General features: G+C 37.9%; 2 protein-coding genes across 3 annotated transcripts in view; one reads left to right on the forward strand and one right to left on the reverse strand.

Annotated features, from left to right (window-relative positions):
* Nucleotides 1-252: 252 nt before the first annotated feature.
* LOC145778206 (integrator complex subunit 3-like) overlaps nt 253-24,604 on the reverse strand; it is a 58,301-nt gene continuing 33,949 nt past the window's right edge. The window contains exons 23-26 of the mRNA XM_082589664.1: nt 14,980-15,086; nt 1,748-1,874; nt 1,482-1,584; nt 253-680 (exon numbers count right to left, since the gene is read on the reverse strand). Of these exons, the coding sequence (XP_082445790.1) occupies nt 615-680; nt 1,482-1,584; nt 1,748-1,874; nt 14,980-15,086 (403 nt within the window). The 3' untranslated portion in view covers nt 253-614. The remainder of the gene's footprint in view (nt 681-1,481; nt 1,585-1,747; nt 1,875-14,979; nt 15,087-24,604) is intronic.
* Nucleotides 18,662-23,582, forward strand: LOC145778215 (calcium homeostasis modulator protein 6-like). 2 transcript variants are annotated; one of them, XM_082589675.1, is made up of 7 exons: nt 18,662-19,573; nt 19,770-19,957; nt 20,777-20,903; nt 21,158-21,266; nt 21,442-21,535; nt 22,044-22,168; nt 22,538-23,582. In XM_082589675.1, exons 1-7 carry the CDS (start codon nt 19,375-19,377, stop codon nt 22,947-22,949), a joined length of 1,254 nt encoding a protein of 417 aa, XP_082445801.1. In that variant the 5' UTR covers nt 18,662-19,374; the 3' UTR covers nt 22,950-23,582. The 2 variants fall into 2 exon arrangements, with proteins under 2 accessions (XP_082445801.1, XP_082445808.1); XM_082589682.1 differs by having other exon boundaries at nt 19,474-19,587.

Genomic DNA, 24,604 nt, shown 5'->3' on the forward strand with positions numbered 1-24,604 from the left:
TTTCACGCCTCGTCGAAACAACATGTTGCATATGATAATGCTAAAGTTAGTTATCAAATGCAAGAAAAAAAATTGAAGTTTACAGTTTGAAGATTCCTTTTCATGCTGTTATTATTTTTTGTTGGTCTTCTGGTTGCTGCTTTCTAATTTACCATTATAAATCCACCACAAAATATTGGTTTAACCGTTCAGGTTTTATCACACTGTCTAACTCGAACCATGCAAAGAATCTGCTGTAACATGCATGCTTGCCAATGTGTTTAATTTATTGTCGAAAGATATTTCCAGAGCAGCCATACGCGCGCAACAAACAGTCGGTTGGCAACGCTGCAAAAACTACTGGTTGGTGTCAGAGCAATATGAATGAGGCTTTCACGATGCGCAAAATAACGTCTTTAATTCGGTCTAACTTGCTGCATGCCCAAGGGGAATGTTGCACTTGTAAAGGCCGAAAGCCTTCAAACAAACAAGAGACACAGCATTCACAATCTCGCGATTCGCTCTGATTGTTCGACTCTTATGTGCCGACAAAGTGATCGTTGCCTCTCTGGCAATACACATGAGTCGAGTTTGGATTTCAAAGGAAGAACTCGTGTGAACCCAGTTTAGTTTGGTCAATCGCTGTCAGAGGAATCGGGCCTCGCTTTTCGTTTACGTTTTCTTTTTAACTCTTCGTCGTCCTGCAAAACAACAATGGAAGTTTTTACCAATAAACTGCATGTTTTTACACCATTTTACCGTCTCGTGTATAATTTTGCAGCTGGATTTCTTTCTCTTGAACAGCACGTTAGTAAACACGTTAATTGGTCTAAATTTCTGAACAACGCTGATTTTGAAGTGATGAGAAAAAAGCAACTGTCACATTCCAAAGAGATGCATTACCAATATTATCAATCAGCATAAATACTTCTGAATACATTAATTTGATAAATTAATTGAAGCTCATATTTTTTGTTGGCAGCCTACGGTACGAAAATATAGCATGTCCTGGCTATGCTGGCTGCAAAATCGGCAGTTTCTGAGACAGCATAAAATTGCTTCCAAATCGTTTTACAATATCGTGTTTTGCGTGTGGATCATTATGCATATTTTTAAAAGTTCGTTTCAGATCAATTTTTTTTACCATCAGAGCGAAAACAACACCTTTCATAACATAGCAGAAGTCCACAAAAGAGCAAAAGCGACAAAACTCAAGCATTGAGGCATACTTGATAAGAAAATAAATCAATCCGTTTATATCTGTGTTTAAGGCTTCGTGGCTATTTATTTTTTCTAAAACCGTGCACAGCTATACATCAGCTCGCTGCAAATGTAATTCTTTGCCAAATGTTTGAAGTATAACAACCGCAATACAATCAGCGCCCTTTCACGCTTGGTGATCACGAAGATAATTTCATAATCGCTCGAGCGTGTGTGACATTGTGGAGCAACTTCAAAAGAGAATTAATCAATTGCGTGACTTGTAGACAGAACCGACTTACAGATGAAGAACTTGAGTCCGACTCTTCCGAGTCATGTTTCCCTCCGTGCTTCGTGCGCCACTGTGGTCCGTGCCGACCTGGCTTGGCTCGTTTCCTTGTGTACCTAAAAGGTAAAACATACTTTTCGTGTCAATTTTAACCATTTTTGGCTTTGCTTTATGCATAGGTCATTTTATCTTTGAAAAAAGCACACAGAAACCTATATAAAGGTAAATGACGCAACTTTCTGTTTACAAATTTATTGCGCATGCAAAGCACAAACCCACTTCATTAAAACTTCGTCGTCAGAGTCATCGGCTATGGCGAAGAGATCGCTGAAGCGTGCCTTGCTGGCCTCATCGCAATGCTGTTGGACATGAACCAGGCATGCAATGACCGCATCTTGTGAAAATACTGAAACAGACAAAACCTTATTAAACATAGACTGTCAACTTCACAATGTAGATATTAACGACCTGTTTTAGCCTGATGCTGCGAGTTCGCTGTGGTAATAACTGCTTCTACTAGCTTTTGTAACACAGTTCCCTTGTCATGTGCAGTGCCGGTCTTAGGGTATTTCGGGCCCGGTGCGGAGTATACTTTGTGGGCCCCAATGACAATGATCCAATTCAGTAGCGTAGCTAAGTATTTTGAAAGGGTACGGGGTGGATTGACGGCCGGCGGGCAAAGCCTGACGGCCGACACCCAGCGGGGGGGGAGGGGGGGGTCTGGGGGCCTCCCCCAGACAATTTTAAAACATTACTTTGAATTTGGGGCATTCTGAGAGCATGTTCAACAAAAGTTTGGGTATGAATATTACTGTAAAATGGTGCTGTCCGGTGGCATAGCAAAAGGATAAGATCATGCTTTCTTTGGCATTTTTCGGAAATAAAGCTACCGTATGTCTCTATGTTGAGTCTGGATGCAACCTATTTCGTTCCCTGAAAATTTCGTACCCTAAATTCGGAGTAACAAAATCAAATTTCGACCTATTTCGTCCCCTGAAAAGATCGAGAAAAATTTTGAAATGTTTGCGGCAACTCCGATCAGCGACTTCGGCTCTGTTGTTTTTTTTTCTTGATCTTTTCAGGGTACGAAATGTTCATTAGACAAAATAGGTTGCACCGTTGAGTCTCTATGTCTTCTTGTTGCTAATTTCTTTGTTGAATTCACTTGTTGAATTTGTCCATTGGAAATGGCAAAATTACTGCATTTTCTGAGTAAATTGCGGGCCCTGTGCGATCGCACGGTTTGCACACCCCAAAGACCGCACTGGTCATGTGCTATGATGAATGGTGTTGAAGTCAGTGAGTCGTTGTTTTATGCGGTTCTTTTGGTTGGCTTGAGGCTGCTGAGTTTCTGTGTTATTGCTGTGAAGTTTTGTTGATCAGGTATTAGTTACACAGGTTAGGTAATCCAAATCTATTAATCAACTTAAATCAAATGACAAATCAATCAAATTACGGGAGGGGGAAAGCATGCTGAAATTACTGATAAAAACAAAACATAAAACAAAATAAAGGTGTTCATAAGGGACGTCATAGCTGGTCAATCTGTTAAAGATGAGGAGTCTAGTGCGTCCAAACATAAACCATGCAAAGCTAAATCAAGAGACGTTATATCGATGCAAATTGAAACAATTTCTGGTCTGTAGCAGGTTCGGGATTGATGTACAATGTTTCGGGAATTTTTTTTTATTAAGTTATTCGTGGAACCTGCTTCTTAATGATGTGTTGTGATGGAAATTGGTCTCTCAAGGCGAAAGGTTCCACAATTAGTTTAATTGACAACGTTGACTTTGCGTAGACGAACACAGAATTGATTAATTTACTATCATCTTATTGCGTGATTCACCAATGTGTTTTTTTTCTTGTTGAAGTTTGAATAAGATTGATCGTGTGTAAAGAGACTGAGACTGGATAAAGTTTACTTCATCTCAAAATAAAGACACCGAAACAACAAACAGTTTAAATTCCATCACTCATTGAGGTTGTAAAATTATTGTTTTCCTTTCTTTGCTGGGGACAACATTAAGAATTGAGATAACCAATATGGTATGGGTAACGTCCTAGACACAAGTTGGAAGCAAACGAGTTATGTTACTTTGATCAAGTAACAGCATTAATTTTAAAAAAATGTCTTTCTATCGGCTTTCCCTTAATTAAGATTAGTCACCGGATGCATGTCTTTCCACCACGTCTACAGTATCTCAGAAATTTTAGCCTTCTACAGACAGTGTCACAAATCTTCTCTTGACACCCTTGTCGTTTGCTGTTTTCCAGATCAACGAATATCAAATGTTTGTTAGTTCATTTCTCAAACACCATTTTGGTGAAGGTTTTGCGTTGCCTGCTCCAGTTGTCATCGCCACTTATTATTGATCAGGGCTTGAGAGTCTCTCACAATGAAATATTACAAATCTAAGGACTTCTCATACCATCTGGTTGCGACGAACGATAACAATGGCCATGACATACAGTGCACCAGCACTTAATTCATTTAACTGCCAAATGAATTCCAAAATGTATTGAACTGGAATACCATAAGTCAGAATTTCTTCGTGGTGGACAGGGGAGCATAGACACACGATACTTTTCAAGCAGTGACGTAAGCAGTGCTTACTGAGACGATTGCTCGAATTGTAAGTTTGAAATGTTGCTGATGGTGTTGTTGTCGAGACTTTTACTTTGATTTTAAATCGTAAGTTCAAAAAAAAATTGAATGGTAGCCATTTATTTTGTGGAAAGTGTTTTCTGAAAAACAGAACACCACTCGTTTAAAAAAGCAGACATAAAAAGCTATAGACAGTTTCTGAACTATAAGCAGATTCTCAACCAAAAGTTTTCCTTGAAGTTTTTCAGCAAGAAAACAAATCTAATCTACATAATGCTGAAAGCGCTAAATAGATCATGACGCTAATATGCGTATGGTTGAATCTCAAACAAAAACTAACCAGGGAAGATTTGAATTGTCTGTTTTGCTTCATTCGACTTGATGTGCTACAAAAATTCACTTTTATCGCAATAAACTGGTGTTGCAATTTTTATGTAAAAGTTTGGCAGAATTGCTTGCAGTTATAACTGTGTGGTAATGGTGGTCAGGAAACTGCACTCCCGCAAACAATGCACAGCCGGAGATGAGTCGCTTTCTGCTCATTGGTTGCAGAACCACATAAACGTTGCCTCTTTTGAAATGCCATGACGAAGATGGGTGAGTAATTGCAGTCACCCCACGAGTGGGTGTTTCCTTAATGAAATAAGATTTCACAAATAAAAAACAAACAAACTGACAGACACGTTTAAACAATGTAACAAAGCATTGATTTGTTGTTAGGAATACGACCCTGCATGACAAGTAAGAAGTACCTAAAGCATGAAAGACAAAATATCGAAAACATCGAAATGTAAGATTGCAGTAGAAGCGCGTAAGATCGAAGTTTGCAAGAAAAGTTACTTCAAAAACTTTGTGACTTGTATGGTATATCCGGGGTAAATATGTTGCAAGAATTGAATCATAATGTGTACCAAAGGCCCATTGGGAATGACATGTTAGAAATTTACCTCAATACAAGTTGTCATTCAGCAACGGAAATGGCATTCGACTTCACCAATGCAAGGGGCAATTATATTGACAGCAGAGGAAACTAATGTCTTTACATGTGCAATTGTGCATGCTGACAAAAAAGCTATGAAAAAACCTAAGTAGTTATTTGGCGAGCTTGACATGACTATTGTATGCACTCAATATTGAAACGTTTGCCAGAGATATGCATTGAAAATAAATGGTAGTACGCCAAAACATGCAGCAGTAGTCCTAGTAATTGGTTATTTTTGATGGAACGATATCGAGAAGTCACGAAGTAACTTGCACGCATTTGTTCAAATGAGTCTGTAACACAAAGTAAATTATAACTCTCCTACAGAGCTTGATTCTTTTCATCGCGCTCACGTTATACCAACATCATGCATTTGTTTGAAGTGAACCACTCAAGCTCTTGCTGAAACTGTTTTACAGCATGACTTCCTCAAAACTGGTTCAAAATAATCGCTAAATGACCCAATGACATATCAAGTGGAAGATATTGGCGAATACAACCTGTATACAGACTTACACATGTTGTATTCTCTGTGAGCAATCGGAAATTCAATCGCCGTCTTTGCTTAGTATTGACAACACAGAAGTGGACGAACTCGACATTGTGACTACAAAAGTGACTCCTTCCAAACATTGAGCCAAAGCAGACGTTAGATCAATGTAAAAAGCAATGATTTGCGGACTGAGTTCTTGATGTATACCAAAGTGTTTATATGCACTCGGCTCGCAAAATTTGTCGTTTTCGGATGAATTTATCGTCTGCATTTTATGATGAATTAATGTAGAAACCACAATTTTGATACGCTCAATAAAAACACGCTTAAACAAAGCAACTTTTCACTTTTGTCAAAAGCAAAACATGATATTGAATGCTTGCGGAAGAATTAAATTGAAAGTTCTCCATGCATCATTCTCGGACTTGAGCGACTCAGTTACTGACTAATATTTTCCAAACTCGAAATAATTTTCTGTTGACGTATGTCAACACGGCTGGCCTACCAAGGAGCTATAATACCGGTAGGTATAAAGCGGGTATTCGGCGGGTACCAGGTATAAAGCGGGTAATTTTTGCTAGATAAAGCCTACTCGTAAAACACAAAACTTCAACAGAAATTTTAGCGGGAAAATTAAGAAAGTATCAGGGTGTGAAACATCATCTTTAAAAGCGACAAACAATCTAAGTCTTGCTTCATAAATCAGTAAACTAATCTTGAAAACTTTGTTTTTCTTGATGATGACAAATTGTCAGCAAAGAGCCAAAAAGTAAATACCAAACAGGCAAACACCACAAACTGAAAAGGCGCGGAAAGTAGAATAAATCTGTTCTAATTTATCAAAGTAAATCTGTAGACAAAAGGATAACTTTGATTACACCTTTGCTTTTTATTTGTATCCAGGCTTACGCCCGGTGGTTGAAGATTTAGATTAAGTACACTGCCTGCAAAAAAAAATCTTTACATTCAGTCGGCAAAAAAAAATTTTTCATGTAAAATCTGCACAAGTTCTTAGATTACTATTCCCGCCAAAAGCATTGCGTCATAAAAACGCTTATAGTTACATCATTAGCTACTCTCTGGCAACACTTCATCGTAAAGCCATTGCTCTGCGTGCCTAGTGTTGCTTTCCAGCTTCGTGAATAGTAAGGGGGGTGAAATCGCACAATATTTTTCATTTTCTTAAAGTTTCGAGGTCTTGCAAATTTTTTTCAAAAACTAAAATGGGTCGAAACAAGAAACAAATGGAAAAAAAACCTTGTGCCTTGACTTTGTTAGAGAAGGGAGATTCTTTGATTGCTGTAGCCAGAGATATTGGGGTCTCAAAAGAGGCAATTTATCAATAAAAAAGGTGACATATTCACTCATTGTAAAGATTTTAGTTGATACATTGCCTCTCTGGAGACCCCGATATCTCTGGCTACAGCAATCGCAGAATCTCCCTTTTCTAACAAAGTCAAGGCACGAAATTTTTCTTCCATTTGCTTCTTCTTTCGACCCATTTTAGTCTTCGAAATTTTTTGCAAGACCTCGAAACTTTGAAAAAATGAAAAATATTGCGCGATTTTACCCCCCTTACTATTCATGAAGCTGGAAAGCAACACTAGGCACGCAGAGCAATGGCTTTACGGTGAAGTGTTGCCAGAGAATAGCTAATGATGTTACTATAAGCGTTTTTGTGACACAATGCTTTTGGCGGGAACAGTAAGCTAAGAACTTGTGCAGATTTTACATGTAAAGTTTTTTTTTTGCCGACTGAATGTAAAGATTTTTTTTTGCCGGCACTGTAGATGGGAAGGCAAGAAAGCCAATCTTCGCGTCCACCTTCAGGTATGCCTTTAAATGTCCTTGACACAACCGCATGCTCTTGAGCGGTGTCAAACCGACGCCCTTTCGAGTGCCGTACCAAGGCTCTTACCACTCGGCTATTTATGGCAGAGATTTTGTTTTTCAGCCGACTTTCTGTAAACAACCTTTCAGTGCAAACGTTTGTGTTGGCATATTGGGTTGATGCAAATCAAATATGCCATAATTATTTGTAAATACTAAGAATTGTGACAAAACTACTGGTTAAAAATGATGTGACAAAATGTGTAAAGAACGTTAGCAGCTGTTATCAAAACTTCCGGTAATGATAACTTGCTCGCTGATGAATGCTTCTTGGATTTCACACCAATTCAGTGAAACATCAAAAGGAAGTCACCATCAACGGTATAGCGTTTCAGGAAGAAGATAAGCCCACTCCATCCCACCTAAACAACATGCTTTTTACACCAATTTAACGTCTATAGATGTCGAATCTATTTAAGAACTTTTCTTGCTGAGCTGTCATGGAGATGAGTTTTTCCAGTCGTATATAGACTAACGCTTGGTTGGCCAAGATTTAGATAAAGCGGAGGGGAAAGTGAAGAACTTGATCTTTGTGTCCATCTCATCTTCATGCGAGTCATTAAGTGTCTTAGCAAACATGGTACATGTTAAACAGGAAAGAGAGGAGCGGACATGAAGCATTCGTTGAACAAATGCAAATACGTGAACGGGTTTAAAAAAATCTATCCTCGTGACGGGCATGACCACAAAGAAGCTCTTATCGCAGTTTCCACGCTTTCACTCAATTGATCTTCCATAAGACAAAATAAATCTCTAGCGCTAGCCGTGCCCCTGGCAAGTTCAAAACACTTACGACTTCAGGCTGTTTAGCTTATTCTCACAGTTTTATGACAACAGAAATAACGTCGGCTGCAACAAACCCAATACGCGCTAATTTTCGTGACATTTGGATCAATTAATCGATTTTAAATATGGGAACAAATAGCAATCCTAAAAATGGATTAATTCTACAGATCTGCGTTTGTAAGGTGGTCCCATCCTTGATTCCAAGCATTGGGGGATTAAAAGGTAAGGTTCTTATTTTTAGGGTTGCCAGTTCTTTCTTTCAGCTGCTTTTTCTTCAGAAACTATATCCAGTTATCCACCCAACTTATTTCGCCTTAGGTAAACGTGAGTAGTGTTTTCAACCATCAACAAGTCGGGAGCCGAACCAAGATAGCATGATTCAACAGCGAACGCCTTATTTCCTGCAACATTATTTACAACTCTAATTTAGTTTTATACTTTCAGGAAATTTGAAGAAGATAATATGTCAACCGAACAGTTGATATGTTACATGGAATACATGCCGTTCTGAAAGAAGTTAATTTACGAATGAGTTAAAATAATCAAGTTGGAAAACACTCTCGGTTAAATTTCATGTTTTCGAATTTCTTTCAGAACGGCAATATTTCAATAAATTTCACACTGTCAAGTTCTGACAGGAACCGCCTAATGATTTCACCTCAACATCGCCACCTGGCGGTTAACATCTCTGTTACTTTGAAGTTCTTTTTTCGAATCTTATAACGAAATTCTATTGATGGCTGCTAGTTTACAGATTGGCTTAGTCTTTTGTACGGCGACCAAGTGTTAAACTGATATCACAGTAAACAAATTGCATTGTCGCGAAACCGAACTGATCAACAGAACGATCTAAGATTCATGCGGTATTCAACTCAAGCACATTAAGAAAAGTTTACCATTATCAGAAAATGAGCGTGAAAGACACAAAATAGCAAAGCAGTGACCGCAGCAAATAAAAAGAAACACGGGCAGTGAAAGACGTACGGTGCTACAAATGACAAAGAGAAGACGGTTTCTATGTGACATAACATCTTCATACAGGTTTCGACAAGTATCGCTGCCTGAATATCCAAGTATAACGATCACAAACAACAGGCCATCGACCTACAATTACATAATTCTTAATTTTAGTCAAATCAGACTGAACTTAAACTACAATCGCAAAACAGAAACAAGAAGATACACTTCCGTGGTGGGTATAGTACGTCTTAATACCATTTGGTGAAAACTTGTCTGAGTGTATTGGAACCATAATAGTTTCAATCCTTCTAATATGTTTTATTTCAGTCTCGCGATGACATTCGCGTTCTGTCATGTTCATTTTTAATATTTTACAATGCAATTACCCCGGTCGTATTTTTGCTCTGGCGATGAGAAATAAACGCAACTGAACCAATGTTTATCAGAACTCAAAAATTTAAAATAAACGTTAATAGCGACGCTTAGTGGATACTCTCTCTTCGTGTACAATCCAATAGATGTGCTGCAGAGCAAGAATAAAACACTGACAAACAGTTCTACTGAAATACGCAAAAAATTTAACTTATAAAAAATGTGTAATGAAAGCATCGATCCAGATACCTAGAGAACCAAGCAAATGTACAGTGTACACCCTACAATCATCCATAGACATTTTACCACTCACAACAATTCTACTAATTTTAGATTGAGCATCCAATCAGCTATCACTCGGGTTTGGTTCTAAGAAAAAAATTCCCAAAGTTTCGATGAGACCACAACATTCCAAGTAGTTTCAGTTCCGACCGCAGCACACTAAGCTGAAGTCCAAGAAAAAAAATTCCAACAGGTTGATGTGAATAAACTGAAGAAAGTGTTCAAAACTAAAATAAAGTTTTATATGCAAAACCAAACCAAATTAACAAGTCAAAGTATGGACCATAGCAAACAATCAACGATGGTATGGAAGCCGAGCCCTTTGCTACAACAAGCTGAACATTAGCAAACAATACAAGGCCAAGCACTCGGTTCGTCAAAAATTCTATTTTGCCAAATTGGTTTCAATTTTCAGCACAGATAAAATATAAATTTGAAAACAATCAATTTACACCCAAGCCAGCACATATCTTGTGGGAGTATGTTTATAGAGTTTGTAAAAGATGTGTGCAGTTGCTTGGCACTTACTCACTAAACTGTGAATTGTGTCCAACAGCACATTTGTATTCAAGCATGTTACTTGCGCTTAAAATAGGGGGGTGTGTTATTTGACGAATTTCACGATGGCAACGTGGTACGGTGCTTAAAATATGTGGAGTAGTATCCAAATCCGGAATATGAAAACAATTATCATCTTGGACCACCCTAACCCCCATGTACATGCCCCCTGAAAAGGAAGTATCCATAAATTCACCAAAATATGAGTTTTTAAGCCTTTTCACCAAACGACGTGTATTTTGGCGGTATTTATAGTGCTCCTATAGGGGTTTTCGTGGTCTGCGAGTTCAAATATGGCATTAGAAATTACCTCCAAAAATCCAGTATAATGGTAATCCAATATGGCGGCCAAAACGGCGCTTAGAATGGGTACTTTCGTAAAATTTAACCAAACATAGTCATGTAATATGTCGAATTATAGGTTCTCGGGGGCGTAGAATACGAATTCATGATTATTTCAAACGAAAAATAAGCTGATAACAACATATTTTCAAACTTATGACGTATATGTAATTTAGTATAAAACACGGTATTCAGCTCTTTGTTAGATTCATGCCTTCAAGAACAGAATTTAAATCAGTCATCGTAACATCCGCTTTGCAACTCAAATTACTCAGGTAAGCTTTCAGATTAGCTCCATAATCAGAAGATGGCAACTTCTTATGGTTTTTCAATAAACGAAAAATGTCACTTTGTTTTGGAACTGAGAGTGCAGTGTCACGGGCGTATCTGATCTCGAGGTATAACCGCTTCTGTTTCTCAATCTCTGTTATATTACTATTTAGGATCTCATCCACATCAGAGTCCTTCGTAAAAGGACCGCCTTGTTTTTTCAGTTCGTTTAAATCATTATTTCGTCTTTTATCAAGTGCTACATTAGCTATTTCTTTGTCGGCGAGGCCCTGTTGTTGCAAATGCTTCTGTTGCTCATCCCAGGCTTTCATTATGGCGGGAATCGTAAACTTTGCAATGTTGCCATATTCTCGGAATGAACCAGAAGATTTGGATTCTATCAAGTCCTGTGATTTGGCCTTTACTTGAACAGTCGACGCACACTTTAAGTTCTTGGCGCCTCGTTGTTTGAGTTCATAATTTATGAATCCTACCGCCCGTTCTGAATCCAGATTGTGTATAGGGGCACTTTCTAGTTTTTCCGAATCCATTCTTGACAGAGCAATCTCCGATACTTCATCTGAAAGTCCAAATCCAAATATGTCCCCTTTCTGGCGTTGCAAACCATCCGCTAGTTTTGGTAATAACATAGTAAGAACCTTAATCACTTCAGGACGTGTGTCTTCAATTGCTTTACTAAGTGACGTACGGATATCTTGGCTGTATGTTGTCTGGTTGAAGCGTTCCAGGGAAATGAAGTTGAATGCAGGCTGTTCGAGATTGAGCAAAGCCTGAGCATCGGTTTCACGAAGGTTTTTATTCAGTGTTTGGAAAGCTTCTGTTAGCTTTGAATACTTAGTAGTTTTTGCCGTAGTGAGGGATAGAAAAGGTTCTACCAGATGCAATCCAATCAGTGCTCCTACAACGTACATTACTCTCATGAAATCTAGTTCTAGAAAACATCTTACAATGCAAGCGAGCTGGTTTGTTACTTGCTCAAATTTTTGTAGAAATCTATTCACGTCTTGAAGATGGTGAACAACTACAGCGCAAGTGAGTGTCAACCGATTAAATCTTTCATCTTTTAAACATACGGAAAGATTCTTTTTCGGCGCTATGAAGATATCAAAATCCACTGCTCTGTTCCAAGGCTTATGATCGAAGTCATGGTTTACGAGCCTTGTTATGCAATCGAGTGCTTGCTCGGTCACACTTGAATGTGTATTACTTGCTTCAACGAGGAATTTTGAATAAATTTTGTCCTTTCCAAGAGCGTTCTCTATCTCTGCCCATAACCTCGTGATTATTCTATTAAACATCAATGTTGGATGCACATTACAGAAGAGGTGATCAGGGATGTGCCCAGTCTCAAGTCTTTCAGCTACAAGTTTCTCTACCTCTAGATTGTGCGAAGTCTGATCAGTAAGAATGAAGTCAAGTTTTTCAAAGAGAAGTTTGGTGCTGACTCCACTAGCAGCTGATAACACATTTAACACGGCAATCTTCAGTTCTGCTAGGTTTTCACGAGTCTCGGATGCAATTGGCAATGTTGGTAGTGGTCGAAACATGCCATTTACCGTTACACCCTGAACTGAGAAGGACCCAGCTCCTTGCTTTTTTGATCCGTCATCTGCGTACGTAACTGTAGATTTTTCATCGCTATCCATCATCTGTTTTACGATTTTATCTAACGCCAAAGCTTCTAAACTTCGTCCCACCTGTTTCACGTTGCGCTTATCAGGCAACGTATCTCTGTCTATTTCATCGGGAGACTCATTATGAAGTTTCCATTTTCGACCAAAAACCTTATTGCCGATGGTCACAACGGCCGCTGCCGCCCGTGTTTCTGACATGTGGTTGACGCTTTTTAATTTGTCCATTGCCTCGTAAATCTCTGGACGCACTTTTCGTTCACCTAAACGGATGTGACGATACTGCGCTGGCATGTCATCATGTTCATCAGATATACTGAGACCAAAACTGAGCTTTCGTTTCTTTCTGTGTCCTCTTGAAACTTCCTCGGAATCACTTATTTCATACTCGCTTCGGTTTTCTTCAGCTGATTGTTCGGAGGAGCCACTTATCTCTGCTTTCTCTTCCAAGTATGATTTTTCTAAGACAGCCGTCTGGCGCGATCTGTCGATACTCTGCACATCCTGTCTACGTCGCTCCATGGTTTTAGTCCATTTTGTGTCGACGAACGTCTCACAGTACATTATTCTCGAAGATCGCTGATCTTGAAGAAAATCCACCTCTGCTGCTGTCATTTTTACTCCGTGAAAAGTTTCTAGTTTTTTTCTAGCGATTTCATTCTCACAGTATATATCAAACAGCTTCGAACAGTCATCATTAAATTTTTCCACTGACTCAAAATATGTTTGATTCTTGCGATCTTTTCGTGTTTGGTATTTATTTATGAAAATGCCATATAGTTTCAGTATTTTTGACTTGATATTGTTCCGCGCAATAGTATATACATTGCTGAATATCCAGTGCTCCATCAGAACATCGCTTAGTATGGAAGCTGCCTGTTCTTTAGTTCTCGCATTTTTTCCCGCACGATCTGGTCTTAACAAATACATCATATTTTCAATAATGTCCTGTTTTGTTGGCAGTACTCCATTTTGAAAGTCCGCTTGTTCTGTGTAGGTCTTAGAACCCAAAATTCTATTAGCAGAGGATCTCGTTGGTCGTTTTGAAGCACTCATTAATCAATTATTGAAGGTCACAGAAACTTCTGAAAGATACAACTTTACTTTCAAGATTAGAAAAAATGGCCCTGTGATGGATTTTAGAACACGTGAACAACGATTTATAATATAACTGGTAACCGTCGGTAATGAAGTTAGGTTACAGGATAGCCTACTACTGGTACAACCACACTAAACTACTACAGGTTATACGCTAAGCCGCTTCATTCCTTCTGTTTACTTAAACCGGCCCTCGCGGCACCGATTTAGCAGAGTTCAGTAGGGCAATCGCAATGAAATACCCTTAACTTCACTGTCTACTTTCACTGTCTACTTTTCACTTCACTGTTTATTTATAGGCTACCAAGTTGACACGCACGTCTTGACTACGACGTACAAGTGAAAGAATCACAAGTAATCTGATGCGGTCCAGTTGCGCAATACTCAATTATTACATCATAACGCTATGACTACCAATTTCAAGACTTGCACTGTAATTATACAAAAGTTCCACTATAATGAAAAGGAGCCGCTAATTTGTGAACACCTTCCCTGCTTACAAGCTTAAAAGTGCCTTCTATACTACACCATTGGATTGCATGTTATTTTAATCTCACCAGACTCTACTCACCACACATCCAAACATGATATAAGAGGATATTGCAAAACACAATGCAAAATAACAAGCATAATTCATCAGTATGAATATATATAAATACTCAGGTATATTCATTGCGCATGCCAGGAAAGAATAAGCCTACTTTTGGGATCAAATTTGTATTCTACGCCCTCGAAAACTTATAATTCGACATATCACACAACTATGTTTGGTCAAAATTAACAAAAGTACCCATTCCAAGCCCCATTTTGGCCGCCATATTGAAATACCGCCATATTGAAAATTCTTAGGAATTTTCTAATGTCATATTTGAACACACAGACCCCGCAAAGCCACATATGAGTAAGATAAATACCACCAAAACGCAAGTATAGTGGGTGAAAAGGCCAACAATCTCATATTTTTCTGAAAATAGGGGTACCTTATATTCAGGGGGCATGTACATGGGGGTTAGGGGGATCGTATGTCGAATTTTTATAAATATTCTAGGTTTTGATACTGCTCCACAAATTTTTAGCAGCGTACGGTATGAATCGACAATTAACACACCCCCCTACTTAAAATCGGGTAAATGCTAAAAATAACCCAAGAAATTCTGAAAAAAATATACATAACAAAAATTCAAATTTGGGTAAACTGGGAGAAAATATTTCTGTACTTACAATTACAACTTTTTGGAAGGCTGGCCTTTCTTAAGTTGTCCACGTGATTCAGCATATGGATCGTGGTTGGCTGAGACACGGGAAGCAAAATTTGTGAAGATCTCACGCTGAAATCGAAAACAAAGACGATTGAACAAGTTGAAATGAAGCCGTTTGAACATATCTGAATATAGAATAAACGAATGTCCGCCATTTTTTCATCAAGCTTGAGGTCTCTCACTCAAGAAAGTGTTTGGAAAGAGGGAAAGGTAATAACCTGGAGTCAGATATGCTGGATTCAGTGGATTGTATTATGCTTCTGTTTTAAGTGATACAAACTGGCTTGCATCACATCTCGTATGGAACGCAAAGTTTAATGGAAAGCTCATCAAGAGCATCAAAATAAGATCCATACAAAAACGTACGACGGAAGTATAGATAAGTACGAAAGTATTTATTTAGAAATGTCTGCAAATAAGCAGGCACTAACCAATTAATGCAATAAACAAAGAAAAACGAAACACATAATCAGACCCTGCTTCAACGCGCGACGGAAACCTACAAGAAATTACCATCAGGCATTGGAGCGTGCAAAGCAATGTTACATAACGCGTTTTCGAATAATAAATTCTCATCAGTGCAACTACGTTTGAACACGTAATAACAACGTTACAATTTAAAACTCATTACATATATTAGAAAGAAACGGAAGTCTTCATCTTCCAGCAATCTAACTAGTCAGACTTGGATCTTCTCAATGATGAGAAAAAAGTTTTCTGCGCTTACACGACAGTAAACGGTAGTTTTCTTATATCAAATATTACTGGTAATTTCCTTAAAGTTTGTCTCATCTGAAAATACGAAAGTATAGTATAGACATTTTTATAAAAGAAAAAAAACCTTGGTTGTACACAAAAAGAGTATAATTAGGGCGTAGTGCATCACAGACCATTTCTTCAGCATAATAACCAATCGAACCATACACATCCAAGTTCTCCAAACGGATGAGAAATTTTTTTCGACAAATGCTCTTTTGTTCCAAGAAACACATGTTTTTGGAAAAGTCTTAATGGCTAGTGTGGAGGGCTGGAGGCTACACCGGTATGGTTAGCGAAACACAATGCTCGTTGTTCTATAGTGAGTGGTCAAGTAGTGCTGACGCCAGGAAGATCGCTCCTTCTAAAAAATGCTCTTTTACAACAACAGAAAATGAATGATTTTTCTGTTTAATTTAATGTTGGAAGAAATACGTCTTTTACTCTGTAAAGTAGCAAAAGCTTTGTGATACTCTATTTTTATTTTCTAGTTGTTTTACTGTAGTCTTACATGTGTTGGGAACAGTAAATTATTAACAGGACCAAAAAAAAAATCAACAAATCGTAATTGTTTCGCTACAGAAAGTTAACACAGGATAAAATGTGATAACGAAAGATAAAAGACAAGAGCAGCAGTCAGGCGATCGGGTTCTTTCTGTTCAAACAATCGTATGGTAGTAATTTCCTCCACGCGCACAAAGAATTTCTCCTATTGAACATTTTACCTTAAATTGATGTAAATATACATCAAACTTGTGCTAAGATGCATTTATGCTTTCGTTGACAGAATTGTTGGACAGTGACGAACGTAAAAAACAACCCAAAGCAATTTGGCTGAAAAACAGCTTCGTGAATTTCTATTCGAACGAGTGCTCTTATGCGAGTTTGAAGTTCGGAAAAACCAGACGTGTTGAAGTTCAGACAATCAGTGTGATGTTGCCATTGAGCACGTGGAAACCAGTGAAGCGTAACTTCCAACAAAATCAATTATTTCTAAAAGTTCCTTGGTTTCATATTATCTGAAAACTAGAAGGATGGTCAAAAAGGTAATTCAGCTTCACAAAGAGATTTTGAGGCAAGTCGTTGAGCATTTGAGCAACCCGAACAGCCTCCGCCCATGTAAAGTGTATGGCTTGAAAACATCTTGTTTTTCTACATGCCAGCGTTAAATCTATTTCAACAATTGTTATTTCAATGTTGTTGACACAGCTATCGTGTGTTTAGAAAAGTTTATTATTAGTTCAGATGACTTTGAATCAGTTTCAGTGAGGCTAGTATAATACAATTTTGGTAGAGAGGATTTTCTTGAAACAATTTTGGTTACTCATTAAGGGCTAACATGAATATGGCCGAACACGTTTGTAATTTTTAGTTTATTTTCATGTTGTTATATTATGTCAAATGCCGTGTGGTTGTAAGGTTTTATTTGTCTAAGGTTGGTATAAATAATTCATTAATGGAGTAGATAGAACGCAAAGTGAGAAAATAAGAAATATTGATTGTTATAAAAGTGCAGGAATTTGCGCAATGTTGGCACAGTTTGTTCGCTGCTAGTTCAAATATGTAGCCTACACTGAATGTAAAGTTGTGTAGTGGAGTGGAAAAGTTGGTTCATAGTCAACAATGGAATGCAGAGAGGTTTGTAAAGTAAGACGTCATTCATTAGGATGCCCTTGATGTCGCAAAGGAACTGACAACTGAAAGTGAACAGAAAGTGCCGTAGATTACAACTAACAGACACCAGAAAAACATGCAGTAAATAAAAGACAAAAGTAAAATAACAACCTATTTAGTTAAAGTAGAAGTATGGTTTTGCATAAGAAAGTTATTAAGATGGGCATTAAAAGTGGAATGTCACCAGACAACGTTTGCCACAATTCAAAGGTTATGTACTTATCCTATTTACTTATTACGTACCGGTACTCATATTTATCAAACAAATTTTCGTATGAGCAAATATTTAAACAAAAAAGATAGCCGGCAACTGTGCATTTTTTCAACTTTTAGATGTTCTGCTGAAAAGTGATAAGCTTAATGCAAGGATCTTGTATAATGAAATGTGCTGAAGCAGCATGTGTAAAAATGGAAATACATTTGAAGCTTATCGAAAGTACGTCAAGAGCAAAAGATACGGAAGCGAGAGTTGAGTAAAAAGATTCTCAGTTAAAAACGTCAAGTAAAAAGCTGTTGTTCAAGTGTAGGTGAGATAGTTTGTAAATTAGTTTTTTGGATTGAACAACTGTTGAGTTGAGTTGCCGTCGGGCTTGTTTTATACCTATCGCTAGACAAAAACATTCGATATGATAGTGGAAGTAGATTGTGACATAACGTGTTGAACAAGATCATAACCTGGGCAACGGCTAAGATGTCTCCCCACTTGATCGCACTTTATAATCATGATGAAAGTGTGAGGAAAAAAGTAACGCTATAAATGTAACACGGACAACAATGATATTATAGTGCAAACGAAATAAACGCCCAACAAACATATTCGGTGAATTACTATGGATGTTTTTGCGTTGATTTATTGTCAGTTGATTGAACAGTATAGTTGATTGAACAGTTGATTTTACATTACACAGTATGAAAATATTCTACTGGATTGTCGGAGAAACTTCACTGTTTTTCTTCTAAACATAGAATTAAACTGTGCAGCAGTAACACTATATTGTGGATGAAACAAACCGGATAAAATCGGCCTTGTCAAGCATAAAGGTTGATTGAGGTTGATTACCTCAGTATAACTTCGATTTGACGTATATGGTGTGACATAAATTAGATCATAATTTGCGGTTTTCTAAGTTTTAAGAGCCCTGAGTTTTATGAACCAAAAATATAATCATAGAAGTGAAACCTTTGCAAGACGCTACAGATTTTACTTGACATGACGTGGTCATTGTACATATATAACAAACCACAACAATTGCTAAAGGCGATCCAGAGCAGATATGAATAGCGTTGATTAATGAGTGATTCAAAAAAAAAACATAAAGAGAAAAGCAATTGATCTCCATTCACAACTCATGCAACACTGTTTTCAAAGTCAGCCAAGAATAATACAGCTAACAAGAAGTTTTACTAAATAATACAGCATGGTAAAGCCTCCATCGAATATAAGGAGTTTTCCTGTTGACAATGTAAAGTTTTGATAGAAAGTTCGCGTTGTCGTACCACAGGCTCACCAGAACAGATAAGAAAAGAAATCGAATAACAATAATTATTCAGCTACATCTAAACATTTGTGAAATTGCGGTTGTTTAGGTGTACAGTAGATTAATGAGTATGGTAGTGTGCCGGTCGATTTATATCTCAGTCTATTTTTTTGGTATTTTAAGAGGCTAAAGGTTCATGTTACTTTGTATGATTTGACGTTTAGAGCCAATCTTAGCACAGCTTTAAGTATTTTTCTTCAAGGGGAGGGATATGCAGATATGGGAAACTGACATCTTCAAACCTAGCAGCATTTCAACAAAGGGTATTGTACAAGCACTTATAATACTGTGCAGTGCATATTGCATATGGTATACAAACTGTGCCTCACGCTGCTTTAGTGAATCCAAAAATAAAAGCTCAGTCAATTGGTCTTGTGCTACAGACGACCATGGCAGGCTTAGGTAAAAATTTGAATACAGTTGCTCTTGCTGTTGGAAAAACGTTGAAGACAAATTCGGGGTCAGCAGTCAACATCGTGATATGCCTCGTCACGGTTGGGTCGGAACAACTTTTCTCATTCGCCATTTTTAACTGCCCTTGTTCTATCCCTGTCCTCAGCTATAACAACAGTCAAGAAGAAAGGAAAGGTATAGATGTGATGGTATGGTTCAATGTTTATTTTTAAACTTATGCACACCACTTTGTCATTCATTGTCATTTTCGACTAGGGACGACTTGACGAATAATCCTATGCCAGGCTTGATTTCAAGTGCGTACAAAATATGTCAAGAGATCGACAATAATCCATAAAACCCGTTCTAACTTCAAGCGCGTTTGCTTCAGACCCTCTCAGAGCAGGATTAGTGTACGGGTCGGTCTTCATCGTCGTGCCCGCTTTCATTTTGTTCCTGCTCGGTTGTGCAATGAACATCAAAATATGGAAGTTAATGACCGGTTGCCGGTACAGACATCTCCACGCAGCGAGAGGTTACCGCGCAGGATGTGCCACACTTATGGAGATAGTGATGCAGGTATGACGTCGCCAGTTTTCCACTCAATTAAATAATTTCATTGCCTTCTTGCATTACTCCTTCGGTTCAATTAGTTTAAAAGAAATCAAGCGTTTCGGGCCTGACTTCAATTACAAAAATAAGACTTTATACAATTTTGCTAGTGGCCTCTTTTATTTGTACGAAAAAATTATTATCGATCTCAAAGTTTGCAACAACAAAGACTAGTCATCTTTGTTTACGAGTCAAACTTATTACTTTAATAAAACCAAATAATGTATTATGATCTTTGCTGCACATTTTATTATTTTCACACATATTTTGTTGAGCACTCTTTTATCTCAACGTTTTATCTAGATTCTAGCTAGAAGGTATTGTTTCACTACGTTGAAAATTGGTAAAATCTTCTGAACGTAGGCGCAAGCGAAATTATGTTTAGGTGACAACCTTCTTGAATCGTTTCCGTTTGCGCAACCGGTTGGAAAAATATCTCACCGGAAACGTATTTGTAATCTGCAGGTCGCTGCAGCAGATGGAGTGTTTTGACCGGTAGACACTTTAAAAATACGACAATTATCCCTATGAACCAACTAACTGTAGCCATTGTGACCCTTTTAGTAGTCACAGAATTGATTCTTACTTTGAACTATTGTAATAAAAAATAAAAAAACTGGCAGCGGTGGGAATCGAACCAAGGTCATCACAACGACTACCACCCAAACTCTATTCGACCACCAAATTGTTCGTTTAATTTACTTCATATCAGAAAGTTTGAGAAGAGCGTTCACAACTGTAACGTTGTAACGTGACTGTGAGTCAACCTCTGAACTTTTTTTGCAGGCGATGGTTGCACCCTGCACGTGGGTATCTATTGCTTTCTTGGATGGAAAATACTACGCATGCGCAGTAGCAGTTGAGCCTTACGATATGACATGTGCAGACGTTGTGAGAGCTTCGTTTAGGAACTGTAAGAATTGAGGACTGTCAGCATTTTTACAATTATGAGTTCCAACTGTAACTTAGGATTTATCCTTTATCTCCAGACACTTAATAGCCTTGTAACAGTATCACGTGAAAACACAAAGCAAAATTATAGCTCTTATGATGTAAAATATATAGCCTTCACGTAAAATGCTGGGCATGTAGAAACATTCTACTTAGTCATTATACTATGCTCAACCAAAAAGCAGTGTGAATTTTATTTAAGCCTTTGCATTGCAGTGAAATTCACAACGGAGTACGAAAGCTACAAGCAGAAGTCGCAAGTGATCGGATGGATATTCATCTCATTTTGCTTATTCAGTGGATCGGTAATCTACATGGTCTACAGGCAAGTCAATTTCGTTTTCTTAATAACACGCACCAGTGAAGTTTCAGAGCAAAAACATAAAAAAATTACTTCTTTGAATTTTTTTGATGCACTATTTTCTGAGCTGTTTGAAGAAAGTAAACGTGGGTTCGAAAACCGCGAGTGCAAATGAAAAATGGCCGCATGTGTTTTGTAGGTGGTGTTCAGATCTGACGTACCATCATCGCCACTACATGAAATGGTATCAGAATATCGAGAGTGAACAGTTTGAAAAAATAGCAAAGGAACAGGTAATGCAATAACTAGTCAATGACACCATCAAACGAAAAATCATGTAAAATGGAAAATATGCACATGTGCGATTTTCACTACTGCCTCGTTACATTGATATTCTGAAATCACTTTAATAAGTGTAATATTTGCATGCTCACCTCACAAGCTGCGTGCAACGAGGTGCTAAGAAGAGGTAGCACCATTTGTGCAAAATTTCTGAAACCATGCTACTAAAACTATCCAATTTGTGAAATTGATATATATTCTGTGCAATGTATACAAGCTGCTGACAAGTAGCAATTTATCGATGGTCAGAAATAACAAACTGAACAAATAGCCTACTCACTTTCTTCCATCTGACATTAAAAGAAATGATATATTTAAAATTACTTAAAATAAGCAACTACACTGTAACTTTCGGTATACCACAGTGTCGCCAAGGAAATTTTACAATTTAGCTGGTCGTTTTTACGCAAAAGCATAAACTTTCAGTTGGCTCTAACAAACATCTGTTTAAAATGACAGTTGACCGAGCAAGCGAAGGAAAACATTGACAACTTCTTGTCGGAAACACGTAAAAAAAAGGAATGGGACTCCATATCAACCGTGTTTACATTCAAAAGAAACGAAGACGATTACGCCATTTACAGGTAAGCTCATTTTCAGTCATTGGCTGCAATCAAATCTGTAATCAATATATTGAAAAAAACTGCATAAAATATGATTTTTCAATGTACATTTTACATCCAACTTATTTTTAAAGAAACGCATTTCGGAAAATGAATTCCCTCTTCATGCGATGAGACAAAAGATATAATAGCCAATTACTAACAATTACGGCAATGTGAATCTGGTATCGATTTCCTTATCTGTGCCGAACTATTAAGATTATATTCCTTACCACTGCACAGCTCACCAATGTGCTGTATTTAGTATTTAAATGCGCCTTTGATTGATTAACGAGTTAGAATGAGAACAATACAAGAGAAACGATCGTTAACGACCGCAAATGTTTTCAGCCGTTTAGACGACTGGAATGAAAGCCATCCTTTGTTGAGTAAGGAAGATGAGAGAGAAGATGATGAAGACACAAGCAAACAAAACAAACAGTCGGTAAATGCGGATGATCCTTCTGAGCCTGCTTCCAAGAGGTCAAGTGGAAATGCATTGCGAACCACAGAATCTGCATCAGCAGAAAATATTCCTTTGAAGGAAATGACGCTTATTAACTCAACCAAGCCAATACATAACAATGTAGCACATGATAAGCAAAGCAACGAATCTGTTACAAAATATGCGACTTGCAGATTCAATGCAAATCAAGCAAAGTCAGCGTTTAAAAACAATGAACAACCATTCAGGACAATCCATGAAAATTGTAATAATTCAAACGCTCCACTGCTCTCGAATTTCAATGACAGCCATTGTTGAAATTCGATGTGATGACAATGCGAGATGAGTGCTGACGATTCATTTATTATTGAAACCGAAAAGTAGTTTTCACATCTTTTTGGTAGCGCACAATCGTAAAATTTTTTTCGGCACCCGCCAAAATAAATGCTTGCCAATTTCGCTTTCTTTAAATCATATCTGATAGCGCACGTTTTACTATAAGCTTTAAGTGCTACAAATCTGTAACAGCGGAAAAGAAATCTTTCTATTCTTGTTATTCGTTTGAAGTCGTTGTCGCCTGAACGACTTCAACATTGTGTTTTATTTATTGGAGGAAAAGTCTCCTAATTTCAAACCTTTACTGTACTCAATTCAACCAACTCAGGTTACCAGCTGCGACTTTCAGCATCAGATAGAAACCATTTGTGAATTAGTATGTTTTCTAATATTAAATCTCTCGTAAAAATGCACTGTTAGTACAATGTCACTTGAGACTCTTACGTGTTGGCGACAAAGGCTTCTTTTCGCCGTCTCCTGCATTATAAATCATATTCCTTGCTCTGAGGATGTGCATCGCTGCACTGCACAAAACGTCAGTGAAAAATTAAAAAAAAGTAAACTTTGCTCATATTCTTCACGTCATCATTGCAAAAGCGCTAAATAAAAACTACTAACATTTCTGAATCGTTGCTCTGGCGACGTCACATTTTGTAAAGCTGTCAAAGCGGTTCGGATCATTAAAACAGGGCTAAACTAGCGGACCGCGCGATCCGAATGCGAGCCTTCTGGGTGTTAATGATGGACCTCGGGATTCTGGAAGAATAACCTCATTGCCACGTTTCAGGGCCTCTTTAAACAGATTTCTACTGGGAGGAAGCAATTTTTATGTGATTATCCTAGTAGCTGGGGGGGCTTTGCCTTCCAGACCCCCAAATAAGTTGTTAAAGGTCCAAGTCAAGTTACCTTTTAGCTTTTACACCCCCCCCCAAAAAAAATGGTTTGGTAGTGATACTGATAATTTAACTTCTGTGGTTGCATGTGAAATAACTCATTCACCGGACCGCTAAAATTATTCAACTTGCCAAACTGGACCTTTGTTACCATTAGTAGAGTAACCCTGTGGTTCAAAGTTTCCACAGCATTGTAGATTCCATTCAATTGCCTTGTGATTGCTTTACCATGCCAAAAATTTAACATCCTTATCGCCCGATGTGGCGAATTTTCAAATTACCACAAAAGTCGTGTTACAGGTGAATACTGAATATACTCAGGACCAAGGCTGTCTAAAGATAGCCATGCTGCCAATGCAAAATAGTAGTTTGGAGACTACGAACAAGTTACAAACCCAAGCTGATCAGGTTCTCATAAAGTTTTGAATAGCCAGACTTGTGTACAGATATTGGAAAAACATGCAAAGTTGCTAACGTTGTTCAAACCGTAAATCCCATTTTTGTCGCATCCAAGTTTGTGCCCGGTGGTTAAAGATTTAGATTTAACGGACGAGAAGACAAGAAAGCTAATCTTCGTGTGTACCCTCAGACATGCCATTAAGTGTCTTGCCAAAAGCACAGCCGCATGTTCTTTAATGGTGTCGTACTGGTGTTGAAAAACGGTGTTGAAACCGAAAAGTAGCTTTCACATCTTTTTGGTAGCGCACGATCGTAAAATTTTTTGTTACTGCACCCGCCAAAATA

The sequence above is a fragment of the Aplidium turbinatum genome, chromosome 1 (genome assembly GCF_918807975.1).
Source record: "Aplidium turbinatum chromosome 1, kaAplTurb1.1, whole genome shotgun sequence".
Classification (NCBI taxonomy): Eukaryota; Metazoa; Chordata; class Ascidiacea; order Aplousobranchia; family Polyclinidae; genus Aplidium; species Aplidium turbinatum.